Genomic DNA, 17,140 nt, shown 5'->3' on the forward strand with positions numbered 1-17,140 from the left:
TATAATGACTTAGTGAAATGCGGTAGGTTGTTAGTAAGGCAACCACAAGGGCGGAACCACTTTCTCCAGAAACATTCATGAGACTGCCGTAGGATGTGTAGCCCCCATCTACTCCCAACCATCGAAGGTGACTGGATAAAGTTGTGCTTTAGACTTAGCTGCCACTTTCAACACCTAGATAAATATCATACCAGTAAAATAAATAAATCTTGCTCTAATCCAAAGTAAGCATTGATTTAACGTCCATAATATATTTTTTATTCCATTTGCACAAGATTCAAATTAATATGCAAAAGTAAATCTTAAAATATCCTCAAAATAATCTTGTGAATATTATTGACTCTCTGTATTATTGATGGGCTGAATTCGTACTAGACGAGACAGAAATGGGACTGGACCCAGTCCCATTTCTGTCTCGTCTAGTACGAATTCAGCCCATCAATAATACAGAGAGTCAATAATATTCACAAGATTATTTTGAATTCACGCGTGCACACATCTTTCAGGTTGGATATGCGAGAACACAGTTTGGACACTCGGTGTCTAAAAGGTTCACCATCACTGATATAGTTTACTTATTTAAGATACATGTTATGTGAAAATAGTCATTGGGAATTTTCATTTATTTGGGCTTTAATCTTCTCACTTGTTTTTAATTATTATTGTGGTTATTTAATGATTCTTGATCACACAGAGTCAGGGTCATATATAAATATATTAGACAAACAACCTCACTGTAACTTCCTAAACAATATAAGATCTACAATGAAAAGAGATACAACTGGGACAAAGACTTGAGATAGTTCCCTACAACCATATTATGAAAATTTTGTCAGTTTTCAAACTACTTTCATTTATGTAGTTTACTATAATTTCTTAAACAATGTAAAACCTGAAATGCCATCTTACCTTCTCGGCTTTACCATCATTTGAAGAAATATCACACACACACACACACACATACATACACGATATCTTAACAATGACAGCAGAATACTTATCATGTACCATTTCACCTTTGTTTTTGAGTTTAGTCTGCAGTGAAATCTAAGTTTCACTTTTATTATAAATAGGCTATGCCTTGCATGAGGTACAAGAAGCCATGCAGGTCACTGAAATCTGCCTCTCTCTTTGCATTCAGTTTTGGTCGCCATAATGTAAAAAAAATGTGGAAACTCTAGAAAGAGTGCAGAGAAGAGCAACAAAGATGATTAGGGAACTGGAGGATAAAACATATGAAGAACGGTTGCAGCAACTGGGTATGTTTAGCTTAAGAGAAAGAAGGACTAGGGGAGACATGATAGTATTGTTCCAATATCTCAGGGGTTGCCACAAAGAAGAGGGAGTCAAACTATTCTCCAAGGCACCTGAGGGTAGAACAAGAAGCAATGGGTAGAAACTAATCAAGGAAAGAAGCAACTTAGAACTGAGGAGAAATTTCCTGACAGTTAGAACAATTAATCAGTGGAACAGCTTGCCTCCAGAAGTTGTGAATGCCCCAACACTGGAAGTCTTTAAGAAGAAGTTGGATAGCCATTTGTCTGAAACGGTATAGGGTTTCCTGCCTAGGCGGGGGGTTGGACTAGAAGACCTCCAAGGTCTCTTCCAACTCTGCTATTGTATTGTATTGTATTGTATTGTATTGTATTATGATCTTGACATAAGCCTATTGGGTATAGACAGTGCCTACAGATTTCATTTATAAAAATTTAAAATAGACTCATAAATATTGGGGGGAAATGGCAAACATATTTTATGGTATAGCAGTCACTTAAGGAGGATGTCATTTGTTGACTTTAACCAAATATGTTTAAAAAAATATTTATTAGTTACAAATGGAATCTTCTTTGAATGGTATGGGACAAGCATAACCAAAGTCATAGCTATGAATTTTTCTTGGAGTTACCCCATGGTAGACTGGCAATGTGAGGCAATCTGAAGGAAAGATAACAATGTCAGTTATTTGGCTTATTAAGATGCACTGCCAAGTTGAGAGTGTGGTGCTTGATGGACTTTTTGCCTCAGGTACCAAAATGAACAGAGGACTTCAGTAACATGTAGTCTGCACTCTGGAGATGGGAAACCATTTGCCATTCTACCTTGGGCATCAAAATGACTTATGCCAGAGCAGAGTGAGGCTGCCAAGGTAATGGGGCATTCATTGGACTTTGCACCGGTTATAACCAGAGATGCATAGGCAGTGTTGAAGTGGAGGAATATATACAGGAAATTGAATTGGACATAATGAGTCCCTGAATAATTAGTTGAAAAATGTGCTGGCTGATGAAATCCCATGATGAAGAACAGTGGCTCAGTAAAATTATTCCTGGTGCCAGGAGAGAGGCAGATTTCAGTGATCTGCATGGCTTCTTGTACCTTACTTGTACTTATCAAAACATGGACAGAGAGTACATGAAGCTAACCATATTTTATTAGTGTGAGGGATTGTTAAGTACATCATCCTGAATGCCATGACAGAAACATTGCAGAATATAAATATGAATAAACATATAAAACCTGAATAAATCTGGATTGTTAGGCACAATAATAAAATTTGCACAGCAGTCTATGCAAAAATATAAAAGGCCATTCAATATGCATAATTTATACAGATCAAAGAATTCCACTTGGCACATTGTTTGGTGGCTTCATCCAGGAGTCATAAACTAAGAAAACTTCTGATGTATTTAAAATTAATAAAGCATCATGGTCTGATCTTTATTGCTGCAATCTATTTTGCACACCCCTCCACACTTGGAACTGAACGTGAAAGTTGGATTGATTTTCATCTTTGAAAGATGTGGTTTTCTTATGATGTCATAAGAGATCTCACTTTAAGATCTCATTTTTCAAATGAGATATTGTACTGCTTTCCTCTTTACACCTTCCCTGCCCCCTTGGACACAGGGGCTAACTGTGCTTAATATTCAACCTTTCCATGGAACAAGGGAGTCTTGGTGTTCCATCCTATTACAAATTGACTGATTGCCAGGCAGGCATCTTAAGCTGATGGCTCGACTTTGCTTGGTCAATAAAGCAAAGTATTCATAGAATGGCTCAACCTTTGCAGATTGGCTCCAAACATGGAAGAGAAGGATCAGACCTGTCATATTTCATTCAATGCCCAGAAGAATGCAAAATGAATATATGGCAGGAATCCACATGGAATTTCCAAATTACCACAGAATGGGCATTTGAAAGCAGAATACTGCTTTGCAAGCATATCTTTCTGTCTTCTTACTTTCTAGCTATTCTTCCCAAATGCAAGTTTCTCAACCTCTATTCTTTCTCAAGTTTTTCAAATATAAAATTATTGTCAATGTGGAAGCGACATTTGGAGGCAGAACCAGTTTGGCGTAATATACAGAGGTGGTATTCAGCAGGTTCTGACCAATTCTGGAGAACCGGTAGCGGAAATTTTGAGTAGTTCGGAGAACCTGTAAATACACCTCTGACTGGCCCTGCCCCCAACTATTCTCTGCCTCCCGAGTCCCAGCTGATCGGGAGGAAATGGGGATTTTGTAGTAACCTTCCCCTGGAGTGGGGAGGGAATTTTACAGTATCCTTCCCCTGCCACACCAAGCCACACCCACCAAGCCATACCCATAGAATCGGTAGTAAACCTTTTCCCTCCATTGGTAGTATAGTGATTAAGGTATTAGGCTAAAAACCAGGAGACTATGAGATCTAGTCCCATCTTAGTCACCAAGCCAACTAAGTGACTTTGGGTCACTCACTCTCTTTCAGTCCCAGGAAAAATGCAATGATAAATCACTTCAAAAATATATTGTTAAGAAAACTTCAGAACTAGTTGCCAGGAGTTAAAAGTTGGCTCAAATGTACTAAAAAAAACCAACCCTCCAGTGGGTGAAATCTAGAAAATTGAGGGGGAGTTGATGAATATTTTCTAGGATATTTTCCATGGTTTTTAAGAGGGAATGGTACTTTGAATCAATTTTGATTCCTGGCGACTGCCTAAATAAGTTCCTGCAATTTTCTCAGCAAGATTTCTGGAATGGTTCGCTATTGTCTCCTTTCTAGGACTGATAGAGAGTGACTGGCTGGAAATCACCCAATTGCCTGACCTCCCAGATTCTAGCCTGGTGCTTTAAGCACTGTACCTTGCATTTCCCATGGCTATCAGAAGTAAAATCATTTATTAAAAATCACAAATATTGTAGAAGGTATTATGCAAAATGATGCAAATATTTATAATGTAACATTTCACAGAATTCAGCTTTGCTATTCGGCTTCAGAACTTGGAATGCTTGGACTTAAAATTTGAAAGGACTGTGGGTGGCATGCAGATCCCTAGAGTTCAACTGGGCAACGGGGCCAACGGTCTATTTGTATCATGCCCATCCCATAATTCTGCTCCGCCCTTCTTTAATTGCCTAGTATGCATGGCTGTTTGAGGGTCCCTGCATGGAGACACTGCCGTCTAAAATTATCCATTTGCACATGGAGTAATCCTAATTCTTATTTGGAGCATCTGATGCTGAGAGAAGATGTATGCATTCAGTAAATCCCATAAAGTAGCAATGGGAGAAGATGTAGGGTACTGTGTGTTTTGGCTTTGTGAAAACATCTTATCACGTGTGTTTGTCTGCATGGAGAGAAACACCTTTCTCTACCTTTCTCCCCTCCCCCCTCCAATTCCTATCCTGCTGTCGGCCTCTCATCCGCTGGTACCATCGTATTTTATGTGGCATGACATTTTATGGAAAATGCTTGCTCTCCGACCCCACCTGTTCCCAAGCTGCGCAAAAGCCCATTAATGAAGTTGGGCTGGTCCAGGAAGCCAGCCAAATCCTTGTGTCCTCATCAAAAGAGACATCTGTCCTTATGAAGAAGCAAGCGATTCCCCAAGGGACGGAAGGAAGGAAGGAGGGGACGAAGGCTGCCAAGGCGGGGGGGGGGGGTTGTTTGTGAGGAGCAAAGCACTGTCTCTTTGATACAGATTGCCCCTTTCCCGTTGTTTCTAAATGTAACATTCCATAGCAGAACTAGAGATTCTTATCTTTCCTGGCCAAAAACAGAGACAATAGCCTGAATTCCAGGCCTTAAACGCCCTCATCCACTGCTTGGGACCTGCACCACCTTGTTTCTGCCTATCAGGGAGGGGAAGAAATTGTTAAAAGGCTCCTGACTTTTTTTTTTTTTATTCATGTGTTGTTTTATTGCTGGCAAAAGCTGTCAGAGGGCGACTTCTGCCAAAAAGCATCCCTGAGCATCTTGGCCTAACATACAAACGGCATGCTAATGTGGAAATTTTAAAGAGCCTCTTTTGGTTTTTAAATCAGAATTTTAAATGAATGGCAAGGCACAGAAGGGACCCAGTCAAACGCTAACAATAATAGCACATCTTTCCCCTTGCTTCTCCCCCACCCCGCCCGAGATCCAGCAGGCAAGGAACGTGGCAAGAATTTACCATGCTCAGCTTTCTTCAGGTTGATCGTTCTAAAGGAAGTGAATACTAAGTTGGCATGCTTCGAAGTACAGTACGAGTAAACTGGAGAGATATTCCCTTGGAGATAGGCCACAGCTAGTCTATACCCAAATGATCAAAACAGGGTGATTCTGCACGTAGGCAGAGTGCCCTTCTCCACAGCCTTATAAAAGAGCAGGGCATTAAATTAGCTGTTCACAATAGGCAAAACCTTCTACTCCCTCCACCCCTTATCGCTCCTCACTGACACTACTTCTTACAAGAAAGGAACAAATTCATGTCGGCATTACTTATTTATATAGTGGCATTACAATTTATCTGCAATCATAACACACTACATGACAGACGACTGAATGTGTGGACTGACTATCAACAATTGGAGTGAGCACTATCTGCAGGCCCAGTTGTGTCAGATTTGTTTCTTCACAATGAAACGAGGGTGTTTAAAAATCATAAGGAGCACCCAAGGGAAGGAGGAAGAAGAATCTTTGCATTTCTTCCCAATAATTATTGTTCTCTCCCTTTCCTGAGGTGGTTTTTTTTTGGCAGGGGGAGCACAACACCTATAGGAATGGGGGTGGGGGAGCCTTGCTGTTTACATCTACAAGCCAAAGTTTACAGTTAAAAGTGAACCTCACCCATTCTTGCTGCAGGAATCTAAGTGATCTGATTTTAACTACATGAAACAACTCCCATTGAGTCTGCTTGAGTCCTGAGGTGATTAAAGAATAGTGTGCAATTTAGTCTTCTCTATCCTGATTTCCTCCAGATGTTCTGGGACTACAACTCTCAGAGTTGCTCCAAGATATCTGGTGGACACTAAGTTGAGAAGGCTAATGGAGAAAACTAAATCAGGGATAGTGTGCTGACTCAACCGCAACTCACTGTACGTTTATTCATTCAGAAATTGATTCAGATGTTGATTAAGTGACACTGAAGGAAAATCTTTCCCATGATGCTTTCCATGAATTAAAATACAACTATACCCTGACTCATATGCCATGTGTATTCATGGAATACCTGGCCCATGTGTGAACTGCTTCAGCCTAAAAGTCCCTGCTGGTAACAACCAAAAATTAATATCTCCAAGCACAAAAATATGGAAGCCATCACTTACAGATCACTTAAAAACAATGACTTGTGGCCATTCTCCTTAACGGATAGCTATATGTGTGGGGGGAAATAGATGTATATCTATAGGTGACTTATGTTGGATAAATGCAAACTACGTACAGCATCCCTGTGCATCTTCATACCCATCCTTTATTTCAGGGCAGGGGACTCCATCCACATAGGCATTCACAAGGAACAAAGGAAGAAAGTGGCAAAATGTGCATTGCGATGATTAAACCTCTACCTTTTATATACCTAGGCAACCTTGCAATGAAAGTGTGATGGGACACAGGTTATATTATGATGCCACAATGTATGTTTCATCATTTTGGTTTTATTTTGCTTAGGCATGCACATCTACATTATCTCTATTCAGAATTTGCTGAAGTACACTTCACAGTATTTTTCCACCATTGGCCATGATTGCTAGACTATTGAGAGTTCCTCACTCTTATCCTCTTCTGCCGCCACCTCTGTGTAAGCTTCAGACAGATACACCTAGGTTTAATTTTAATAGAGAGATGAGAGAATTAGAGAGAGAAAGATCGGAAATTATTGCAGCCTTTTAAACTTCACATACCTTCCTTGTTTTTCTTATCTTCCTTGGCACATTCTTCTGGATGTTATACCACCTTTCCCCTCATTCTCACACATTTATATGTGTTCCAAAAGGAGGTTGCTCCATGATGAATCAATGTGAAGCTGAAATATTACATGGCAAAGGTTAGGAAGTGCTCTTACGTGTTTTTTTTTTAGCCTTTAAGTCAGTCTTGGCTCCTGGGGCTAGTCCATGCAGTTTTCAATGCAACATTATTTGAAAATGATTTACTAGGGCTGAGAGAAAGTGAGTGTCTCAAGGCCATTATAACATGACCTTGTGCCTTGGGCAGGGCTAGAGCTCAGGTTTCCTCATACAGCACCTTAGGCCCTGGAGTGAATTTCTTTTTAGTGTTCTTCTGTATATCCCATTAATTTCACATGTAGGGGAATCTGTTTCTGAGCTGTGCTCTATAAAATTAATACCAGGGAGTAATTTGCCTTGTAGATTTTCTTCCTTAACTTTCAATATAGCTTAGGTTCCCCCTTTTTCATTCATCTATCCATCTTCCAGGTGCATCCTTCATTTAAAATATTTTAGAAAAAAACCATCTCTTAGAAATGAGCTGTTTCCATAAATGGCTGCTTTTCTTTTCTTTTCTTTTCTCTCTTTCTCCATAAAATCAGTTTATCGATGTTAACCATGTACCATGATCTAGGAAATATTGGGATTCGAGCACACAACATTACTCATTGTTGCTTTGTTTATTATAATGCATACCACGCATTCTAGAGAAAGTGGTATATTATTTTGTCATTTATTTTATTACATATTAAAACAATGGGAATTAAAAAAAATAACATCTATTTACATATGGCACAGCCTCCATAAGTAAATCAACTTTATGCACACAAGTCAAAGAACTTTTGAATGAATGGCATCATTTGGAATATTTGTCCATGATTTAATGATAAATCAAGTTTTACAAAGCCCACAATGAGGACCACTATCTACGGGTTTCTTCCTTGAACATCTCTTCCAACTCTAAACGCAGTTTGTATTATGAGTCCTTCCTTGTATTCTTATTGGAGAACTCTAACCTGATGTTTCTTACATGACTGGAATAAGATCAATATTAAATACTAATTCGTTACATGAACTTCTTAAGCTGACTATGTTAAACTATGGTGCTCCACTTAAGATGTATGTAAAAACATACATAACCATGATTAGGGCACAAAATCAGCCAGAGAGAAACATGCATTTATAGCATTTAGCCATTTAGCCACAGTTATTTGAACAACAGAAGGTAAAGCCAGAAGATTAAATACAGTCAGAAAAACTCTAAATTTTGTTGTTAGTCCATTGGTCTCCTCTTTCAATTGTGCAACATTTCACAATACTTTTTTAAAAATGAGTTTATCTTTAAATATATATTTTTAAATGTAATGCTCCTCCATCTTTGTTGCAAGATCCTTATGCTTAAACCTGTGTTATAATTGTACGCAAGTTTAATTAAAACATGTAGTTTGGACTGTTATAGGAAAATTTGATTGAGAAGTCTGCCATTCTGTCTTCGTTTGTGCAAATCTCTTCCACCTTCTTTTTAAAATACTGAATTAATTTTGGCAATTGAATTATAAAATTAAAACAAAACAAAACCCCTAACTATAAAACCACGAAAACAACATTATCCTTACTACAGTATTCAACAAGCAGTTGACTCAACAAAATGAGGTCTTTGGTTTAGCTAGCTCATTTGTTATTTCATTTACAGGTTTTTGTTTTTGTTTGTCTGTAATTGGAATAATTCTGATGATTACTTATGTAATTTAGAACATTTGTATATATGCCACCTTTAGAATCCAATTGAACTACATAATGCAAATAAAATAGCTAATTAAACACAACAGTCATCATAATTATCAACCTGTATGGCAGGAAAAAAAATAATCTAATATAAAGCTTGGAGTTTACATGTTCCACTAAGACACAGTTGGCTTTGCCCTAACTATAGTTTACTGGATTGGAAATAACTAGCTGGGTTCTTACAACATAACCATAAACTATGGTGCACACATCTAGAAGCTGAATTTACATAAAACATTAAGCCAGATTCGAATAAACCATGGTGCTACTATGTCCAAGGAGAACTGACAGGCGACATGGAAGTGTCCCCCAAATCCCTTTTTTCAAACCCACAGAGTACAGGGACAAATGGGTGGGTTAAGCCTTTCAAAGCAAATAAATAAATCTTAGCATTAGATACACATCAATAATAAAACACTGAGACACCAACATAAACATTGGTATCTCTGCGTAGGGCATTTATCTCCTTTTATCTCCAACTAACATTGGAAATTTAAAAAAATGATTCTCCCTTACTGTTTCAGCCCCACATTCACTTATAGGAAGACGAACAATATAACACATTCTGCAATATACTAAAGCAGTCTATTTCGTAACAAAGAGGCCAATGCAAAATTATTGTGGCTCTTCTCTAATATTTATATAGATAAAACCAGATGACATCAAACCAGAGCAGGGCTTCTAGGTCCGTGGTCCATTTAAGCTCCAACAGCTGTTTATGTCAAAATCAGACACAGACTGGCTTCTCAAATTACCAAGCTATAATGTGATTTTTCCTCCAAATTTGTGCCTTAGCCCAGTACATGAAATCTGTTTGTAAACTATGACTTCTGGTTTAGCTGTTTGAACCCAGTCACCTCTGCTTTTTCTATAAATCATCAGCAAGCAATATGTGAACAGTGTCTCCTATTGTTGTTTTTTACTAGGGATAATTGTACTGTGTCTACTGGACTTAGCAAAGTCCAGGGTCAAATCCAGAAGATGTCATGAATCATTCTAGGACAGTGATGGTTAACCTTTTTGGTGCCGAGTGCCCAAAGCACGCACGCACACATGTGAAACCCCAAAATGCAATGCAAGCGTCCCCTGTGCATGCACCCCAACCCCATGCATGCATGCGTTCCTTCTGCATGCACCCTGTCCCCCCTCGCCCAATTTTGGCTTCCAAGTTGGTGCAGGAGGCTTTCCAGGCCTTCCAAAATGGGGTGTGGGGGAGCGTGCATGCGCATGAACCCCCCAATGCAATGTGAGCACATCCCGCACATGCAACCTGCTCCCCGCACATGCACGGCAGAGACCCAAAGACAAGCTGGCCGCTGGGGGGCACATGTGCATGCACGGTGGAGCTGGGCTGACAGCTCGCATACCTGCAGAGAGGGCTCTGTGTGCCATCTGTGGCATGCGTGCCATAGGTTTGCCATCACTGATCTAGGAAATATTAGCAGCCAAATGTGAATTTAAAGAGCTAAGCAGAATTAGTGCCATTAAGGTGGGGGGGAAAATACAAATTCAAGAGAACAATCCAAAGTACAATCAAGAGTTAAAAAGATAGGATGTCAAAATCAGAGTTTGCTCAAAATTAAGCTGTTGTTCTCAGCAATTAGCGTTCAATCTTTCTATAATAAGAGTTTCTATTTTCAAAAAAAATGATTTTTTTGGTTTGCTTTATTATAAAAATAGACACCAAAATGTTCACATGCAGATGCCAGTGTTATGGAGAAGTCAAGTTGAGTTGATGTTTCTTCTTCCAAATTGGCAGCCTTCAAATCTAAAATGGATGATGATTTGCATGAACTTCTTTCCTGAAAAGGAGGCGTCTGAGTAATAGCAGCAAGATTCAACTATATAAGATAAAGAAAAGAACATGATTGCCTATGTAGCGGGCTAAATAAGAGCATCATGTGATACTATATTTATTTATTTTTATCCTGCCTTTATTATTTTTTAGAAATAATTCAAAGCATCAAACACACTTAATGCACACCCCTCCTCCTATTTCTGATTAAAATGCAAGCAAAATTTTAGATTACATCATAAAAAGCATAACTTTTAAATCAAGGAAAGAAATATTTCTATTATATATTTATCATTGGTCAGAACCCAACGTAAGTATTAAATATGATTCTGGGCACAATTTAAAAAAAAGAAATTCAAAGAAACTGCAGAGATGCAGAGATGGGCAGTGAAAATAATCAGAGAAGTACCCTGTTTCCCTGAAAATAAGACCTCCCTGGATAATAAGCCCAATTGGGCTTTTGAGTGCATGTGTTAAAATAAGACCTCCCTGAAAATATTGCAACACAGCAGCAGACCACACTTGCCCCCTCCTGCACCTCAAAAATAATAAGACCTCCCCAAAAATAAGGCCAAGCACTTATTTCAGGGGTCAGAAGAAAATAAGACCCTGTCTTATTTTTGGGGAAACATGGTAGAAAATAAGTCTTATTGGTACAGACTGTGGAAATAGGCATATTTAGTCTTGAAGAAAAAATGAGGGCTGGAGAGATGGAAAACAGCTACGTTAACTTTGGGCCAGTCTCTTAGCGCACCCCACCTCACCACATTGTTGTTGTGAGAAAGTAGGATCCGGGAGCATTGTACAAAACAAGTTGAATGGATGGATGAATGAATTCAAGACCTTAAAGGGGTGGCACATAAAAGAATATATTCTATTCTCTAATGTCCCAGACAGCAGAATATGGAATAATATTCTTACGTTATAGAAGGCAGGTTCAAAATGGTAAGAGAAATCCAACAACAGGGCTAAAGGAAGTAATGAATTTCCCTTCCCTGGAAACAATTGGGAGAGACTGAACAACCATATGTAGGGGTGGTTTCATCTGGATTCCTGCACTGGCCAGAAAGTTTGATGGCCTAAACCAGGGGTCGGCAAACTTAAACACTCAAGGAGCCACAAAGGTTCTACCCAGAAGCCCCCCATTCAGTTCTGGAGCCAACCGGAAGTCTGGTTCCCCCACCATAAAGTCTCCTCCTAACATGGCATTCTTTTTCCTCTACCTATCAATTATGGAGCTAACTGGTGACAAAGAGCCGTAGCAGAGGGATGAAAGAGCCACATGCGGCTCCAGAGCCACAGGTTGCTGACCCCTGGCCTAAACTAATGCTTCCTTGCATTTTTCCTTCATTATCCAAATGAAATAAAGTGTTACCGAACTTTGAGGATCAGTCTTAAGTCTCTTCTTTCAATAATGTCATATCTTTGAATGGTCATTGAACAAATGGTCAAACTGAAAGATTACTTGTATTATAAAAACAGTATCAGTGAATAAAAAATCTTTTCAATAAATAAACTATCATTTCAACAAATTTCCATTGGTATTTTCACCAATTGTTTAACAATAGGTATATTTGGGGTATTTTTGAATACATTTTAGTTCACGGTGGCAATCAATTTAAATGTCCCTGTTGTGATGGATAATTGGTTTGGATATCATTACCCAAAGAAAAACCACTTTTATCCAACTTTGAGTAATTTACCCAGGTTTGGGATGCACATGATCTCTTTCAGCTTTGATTCTATGGTTCTCTCATTCAGCATTTCTTCCATGTAGGCCAGGGGTGTCCAAACTTGAGAACTTTAAGACTTGTGGACTTCAACTCCCAGAATTCCCCAGCCAATAGGTGCCTGGGGAATTCTGGGAGTTGAAGTCCACAAGTCTTAAAGTTCTCAAGTTTGGACATCCCTGATGTAGGCTTTATCATATTCTCTGGACTGAGCTGTTGAAGCAAGTATATTTGCCAGTGAATACGATTTTGGTCTTTTAATATTGGCTTTCTGCTGATTGAGTTGGTTGTTTGGCCAGAACCCACCACACTTTCTTGGCAGTTCTAATTCCAAATGTGAAGTGCAGTCTGCAGCACCACAACTCAACCCACCTTTTATACATAGGCACAATTCACATGTCACATGTTCCTGAGTAGCTATTTTCATGTAGCTAGGAAAAGCCTATTCTCATCTATGGGCTGACTCAATCTGGGCTAGGCCGTGTCAACAGATTGCATTTTTAAAATGTTTTAATCTTTTCTTCCCCTTTCATTTTTGCAAACCACATGGTGTTCCCTTAAAAAAAATAAAAAAAATAAAAGTCACCCAAATCAAACTCTCCACTCTCCCCCTCCCTACAGTCTTGGCCATCATGGTGCCAGCAATTTATTAAAGATGAATGTACTGATTGTTGCTAAGCAACAGGTCTCGGCACAGGACAATCAGAGAATGCAGTGTGCTGGCAACCTGATGGGAAATGTGCTTGGAAAAGTTGCCCAGAATTGAGTATCACCCTCAAAGCCGGGCACAAAGGTCCTTCTGAGCCTTTCCGCATAATTATGTAAGCCATGCCCCAAATACCTTTTTTTAGGGGGGGGAAAAACTCACTGCATCAGCTCTATAAGAGAGAATTAGAAAATGGCAGTGAAGCATCACACCTGCATGTAATGGATCTGGGAAAGAATAACTTATAGTGCTTGGTTTTTTTTTTTAAAGGAACTGCATGGTGTCTGCTTTCTGTGCTAGGTATTGATGTATGTATTTACAAATCACTTAGGTCAGAGCTAAGGCTGAGGCTCACTTATTATTTGGGGAGAGGGGGTCAGGCTGCATCACATATTTGGGCAAAGCTGGGATTTCTTTTTTCTGATGCTCAGCAAAAGAGTGAGGTTTGGGTTTTTCTCATTAACATTGAAATCAGACCTTCGTAGAGCTTATTCTGCAAAGGTCCTGTGCAAAAGTCCTCTGTCCACAGTTCAAAATGGTGGGAAACAGAGACCAAGAAAAAAGAGAGATGTGAGGCAGGGGTGAAATTCAGCAGGTTCTGACCGATTCTGCAGAACCAGTAGCGGAAATTTTGAATAGTTTGGAAAATCGGCAAATACCACCTCTGGCTGGCGCCAGAGTGACATGGGAGTGGAGATTTTGCAGTATCTTTCCCCTGCCACGCCCACAGAACTGATAGGGGAAAAAAATTGAATTTCACCACTGATTTGAGATCACATAAACAGCTTTGCCACAATCCACCAGGGAGAACATTTGAAGAGACTGAAAAGGAAGAGATGTAGCTGTAGTTCTACTGGATTTGAGGTGCACAAATCAAGACAACCACTAGATGGCAACAAAGAGTTTTTGGGTTTTTCCTAGTGGAGGAAGCATATTTGGGAATAATTCAGATTGTTACTTAAGAAGCTTTTTCTTTATTCATTTGCTAGCAATATGTATATTTTCTTCAACAAAGTTCAAGGTGGCTTATGTAATATCCAATAATTAATCTAAACAGAAAGTTGCATTAATAACACTAAAAACTCCCAAAATCTTTGTAGTGCTCTTTCAACATTGTTTGCTCTGCAAAACAACACATCATTCAATGTTCTGGCCAACACTGAATCCTGGAGATGTATATTTGCCATGAGATACTGCAGTGCCTTCCCTTGCTACATTGCTGTTTATTAACTAGGGAGGGATCTATTGGCATCTACTGAAGAGTAACAAGATCTCAGGGAAAAATAATGTACAGTAGAGATTCTGAATTGTACACATAAGGAGGGAAAGAGGCACGTATCAAATAAGTTGGAACCAGACTGTACATATGGAAATGTGGAATCCCCAGTTATTATATTTAGAAATCTTTCTTAGATGAAGAGAATACAAGAATAATATAAGAAGAGGGCATTAAAGTATTGGAAGGAAAGATCTAAATGAATTGGACTCTGCACTAGCAAATATTTGGGAGAAAGATATAACTGTTCACTCCATTCTCCTAATAACTTAGCTATGAAATACGCACAAGCACACACACATCATGTTAAATCTCCCATGAGCAATGCAGCTGTTTTAGCTGGCTCTAAAACATCCACAGTTTAAACATCTATTCACTATATATGTACAATTCATTCAGAGTCACACACTGTCTTGAATTACTGTCAAAAGGCCATTCAAATATGATCCTGCAGCGGAATGAGTTTGAATGCCAGCTTGGACTGAGGCTAGGGAATACAAGTTGGAGGAGCCGAGTTCAAATCTCACTTTACTATGAAAGGTAGGAAGGTGGGAGGGAAAGAATATTGATACGTCAGGTAAAACAAGTCTTTAACTTTTATTTTTAAAAAGAGAATAGAAAACTGACCTTCAGAAAATAATTAATGTATTGGCAACATGTGTTCGAAATCTCTCATTATTTAAGGCATACCTACAAAACAGAAGCAAAAAACCCTGCCTCCCTTCTGCATATTTGACCCCCTTGCAAATTGTAAGCTGATCTGAGTATAGATCTGTTCTCCTATGTAAAAGGCTAGGTGCACTGATGAAGCAAGAGTAACAATTTAAGCAGAAATTTGTAGCTGTCTAGTAGAGTTATATGAAATGCAGACCTGTCTTGCCAGATGTTTCTTCTATAAACAGTACGTGTTATTCAGGCCCAATTCCATGTAAAACAACTTGGGGCAGGGCGTGTGTGTTTTATTGTATTTTCATATCTCTGAATATCTATCCGTTTTGAAATTATCCCTTCCCCCTCCTACTGCCACAAGGAAAAAGAAAGGCCTTATGCGGGGTGCGAGTGGGGCGTGTGCTGAAGGGGGAAATGAAGTTGCAGGTGGAGGAAACTTCCGGTTCAATTTGGAATGGCTCTTATTTGGAGCCAGGAGAAACCATTATCGGATGTTTTAGGAAGCAAGAGGGAGGTAAATACTGTTAAGTCCTTCTTTAGCCATTACCGCATTTAGCAGAGACGTTGATGAAAAGGAAACTCTGGGACCAAACTTTGCAGATATATAAAGCAAAGGGAAATTGAAGTGAGAGTGTAAACATATTGCAGATTCACTGAGCAGCCGTTTCACTCAAATGAGCAAGTTGCTGGTCCCAATTGTTTGCTTGCTAAACGGAGGATTGCCTGTAAAACTAGTGAAGATGGAAGATCAAAGGTGAGATGGTCAGTGAGTGAGTGAGTGAGCAATTAGGAAGAAGTTGCATCCACTTCAAAAGCTTCGTTTCCCATCACTTTCCACTTCTTCTGATTATGAACCATGTTTATTTTAAAACATCAAAGGAGAAACTAAAGCAGACATTCTTACCAGAGAATAACAAGAGAGTCCCAAGAAGGACATGACTTGTGCTAAGTATGGGCCCGCATGCTCTAGGATTATTAGGCTGCCTGACATGATCAGAATTTCATCCTCTGGGCCACTTGGTCAGGGAGATTTATTTATTGAGGGAAGGGGGTGCACCACCATTGGGTGTAAATGTTCTTTTTCACAAGGTGAGGGGAAAGACCCACGAAAGGGCAAAACACTTCCCTCTTATATTGAATCCCATCAAATGAGTGCAGATACACAGCAGTATTCTACTGCTTGGTATTTCCCTAAGAAAGTGGGTGGAGACTGTAAGAGACTTTTTTTACTTTGGGAGAATAGCATTTTGCTTGAAGAGCAGCATTTTTTAACACAACCATTGGCAGACTTACTACTCTGAAACATACTGAGGGAATCGGGTGAGTTGGATAAAGTACTTCGCCTATCCATTGTGCGTCAGAGGGTACACCCAGATTGCTATCATTCTTGACAGCTTATGGTTGATATTTTATCCAGAGGTGTTTTCATGAATTGAACTTTTGGCTTGGATCCATTTGTTTGTCGTGCATCTATTGCATTTTTCTACATCCAGACATCCTCTCAAACTGAAGTCCAGGATGGCATGTGTTGGCTTCTATACTGGCCTCTCATCCAAGCCTTGAGCATAATTAAGCCTTGCTTAGCTTTAGAAATGCAACTTCAGATCATAAGCTGTGGGCTACAAAAATCAATAGCCCTGCCCTGAAGTAAGGGCATTCAGGAATATTTCCAACACTAGAAATTCTGGGAGTTGCAGTCCAAATACATCTATAGGGCAGAGATGGGGGAAATTGCCTGTAGCCACTTGTAACCATCAGGGACTTTTATCCATGATAGCTATCTCCCATCAAAGTTTGGGAGCTATCACAACCATATCCATGGCTATGGAAGTGAGTTTGATAAGTGAAGTACATTTAGATAAAATAACCTATTCAGAACCCTTATTGTCAAATGAATTCAACGGCTTATGAAGTATTATGACAGAAGAAGAAGACGAAAAACAAGTATTTCCTTTTGCTTTCCATATTCCCCAATATATTTCATGGGGAAAAAAA

The 17,140-nt window shown here is 39.3% G+C and overlaps 1 protein-coding gene across 5 annotated transcripts in view; it reads right to left on the reverse strand.

Moving 5' to 3' along the window:
- Nucleotides 1–6,901: 6,901 nt before the first annotated feature.
- Nucleotides 6,902–17,140, reverse strand: part of CDK12 (cyclin dependent kinase 12) — an 84,855-nt gene continuing 74,616 nt past the window's right edge. For 2 of the 5 annotated variants that reach the window (XM_081932120.1, XM_081932128.1), the window contains one exon: nucleotides 6,902–7,264. In XM_081932120.1, the coding sequence (XP_081788246.1) occupies nucleotides 7,217–7,264 (48 nt within the window). In that variant the 3' untranslated portion in view covers nucleotides 6,902–7,216. Of the gene's footprint in view, nucleotides 7,265–10,087; nucleotides 10,811–17,140 lie in introns of those variants that run through there. The other 3 variants (XR_014173531.1, XM_081932127.1, XM_081932129.1) reach the window with 3 other exon arrangements.

Source organism: Natrix helvetica, assembly GCF_964273705.1.
Source record: "Natrix helvetica genome assembly, chromosome: Z".
In the NCBI taxonomy this organism is placed as follows: domain Eukaryota; kingdom Metazoa; phylum Chordata; class Lepidosauria; order Squamata; family Natricidae; genus Natrix; species Natrix helvetica.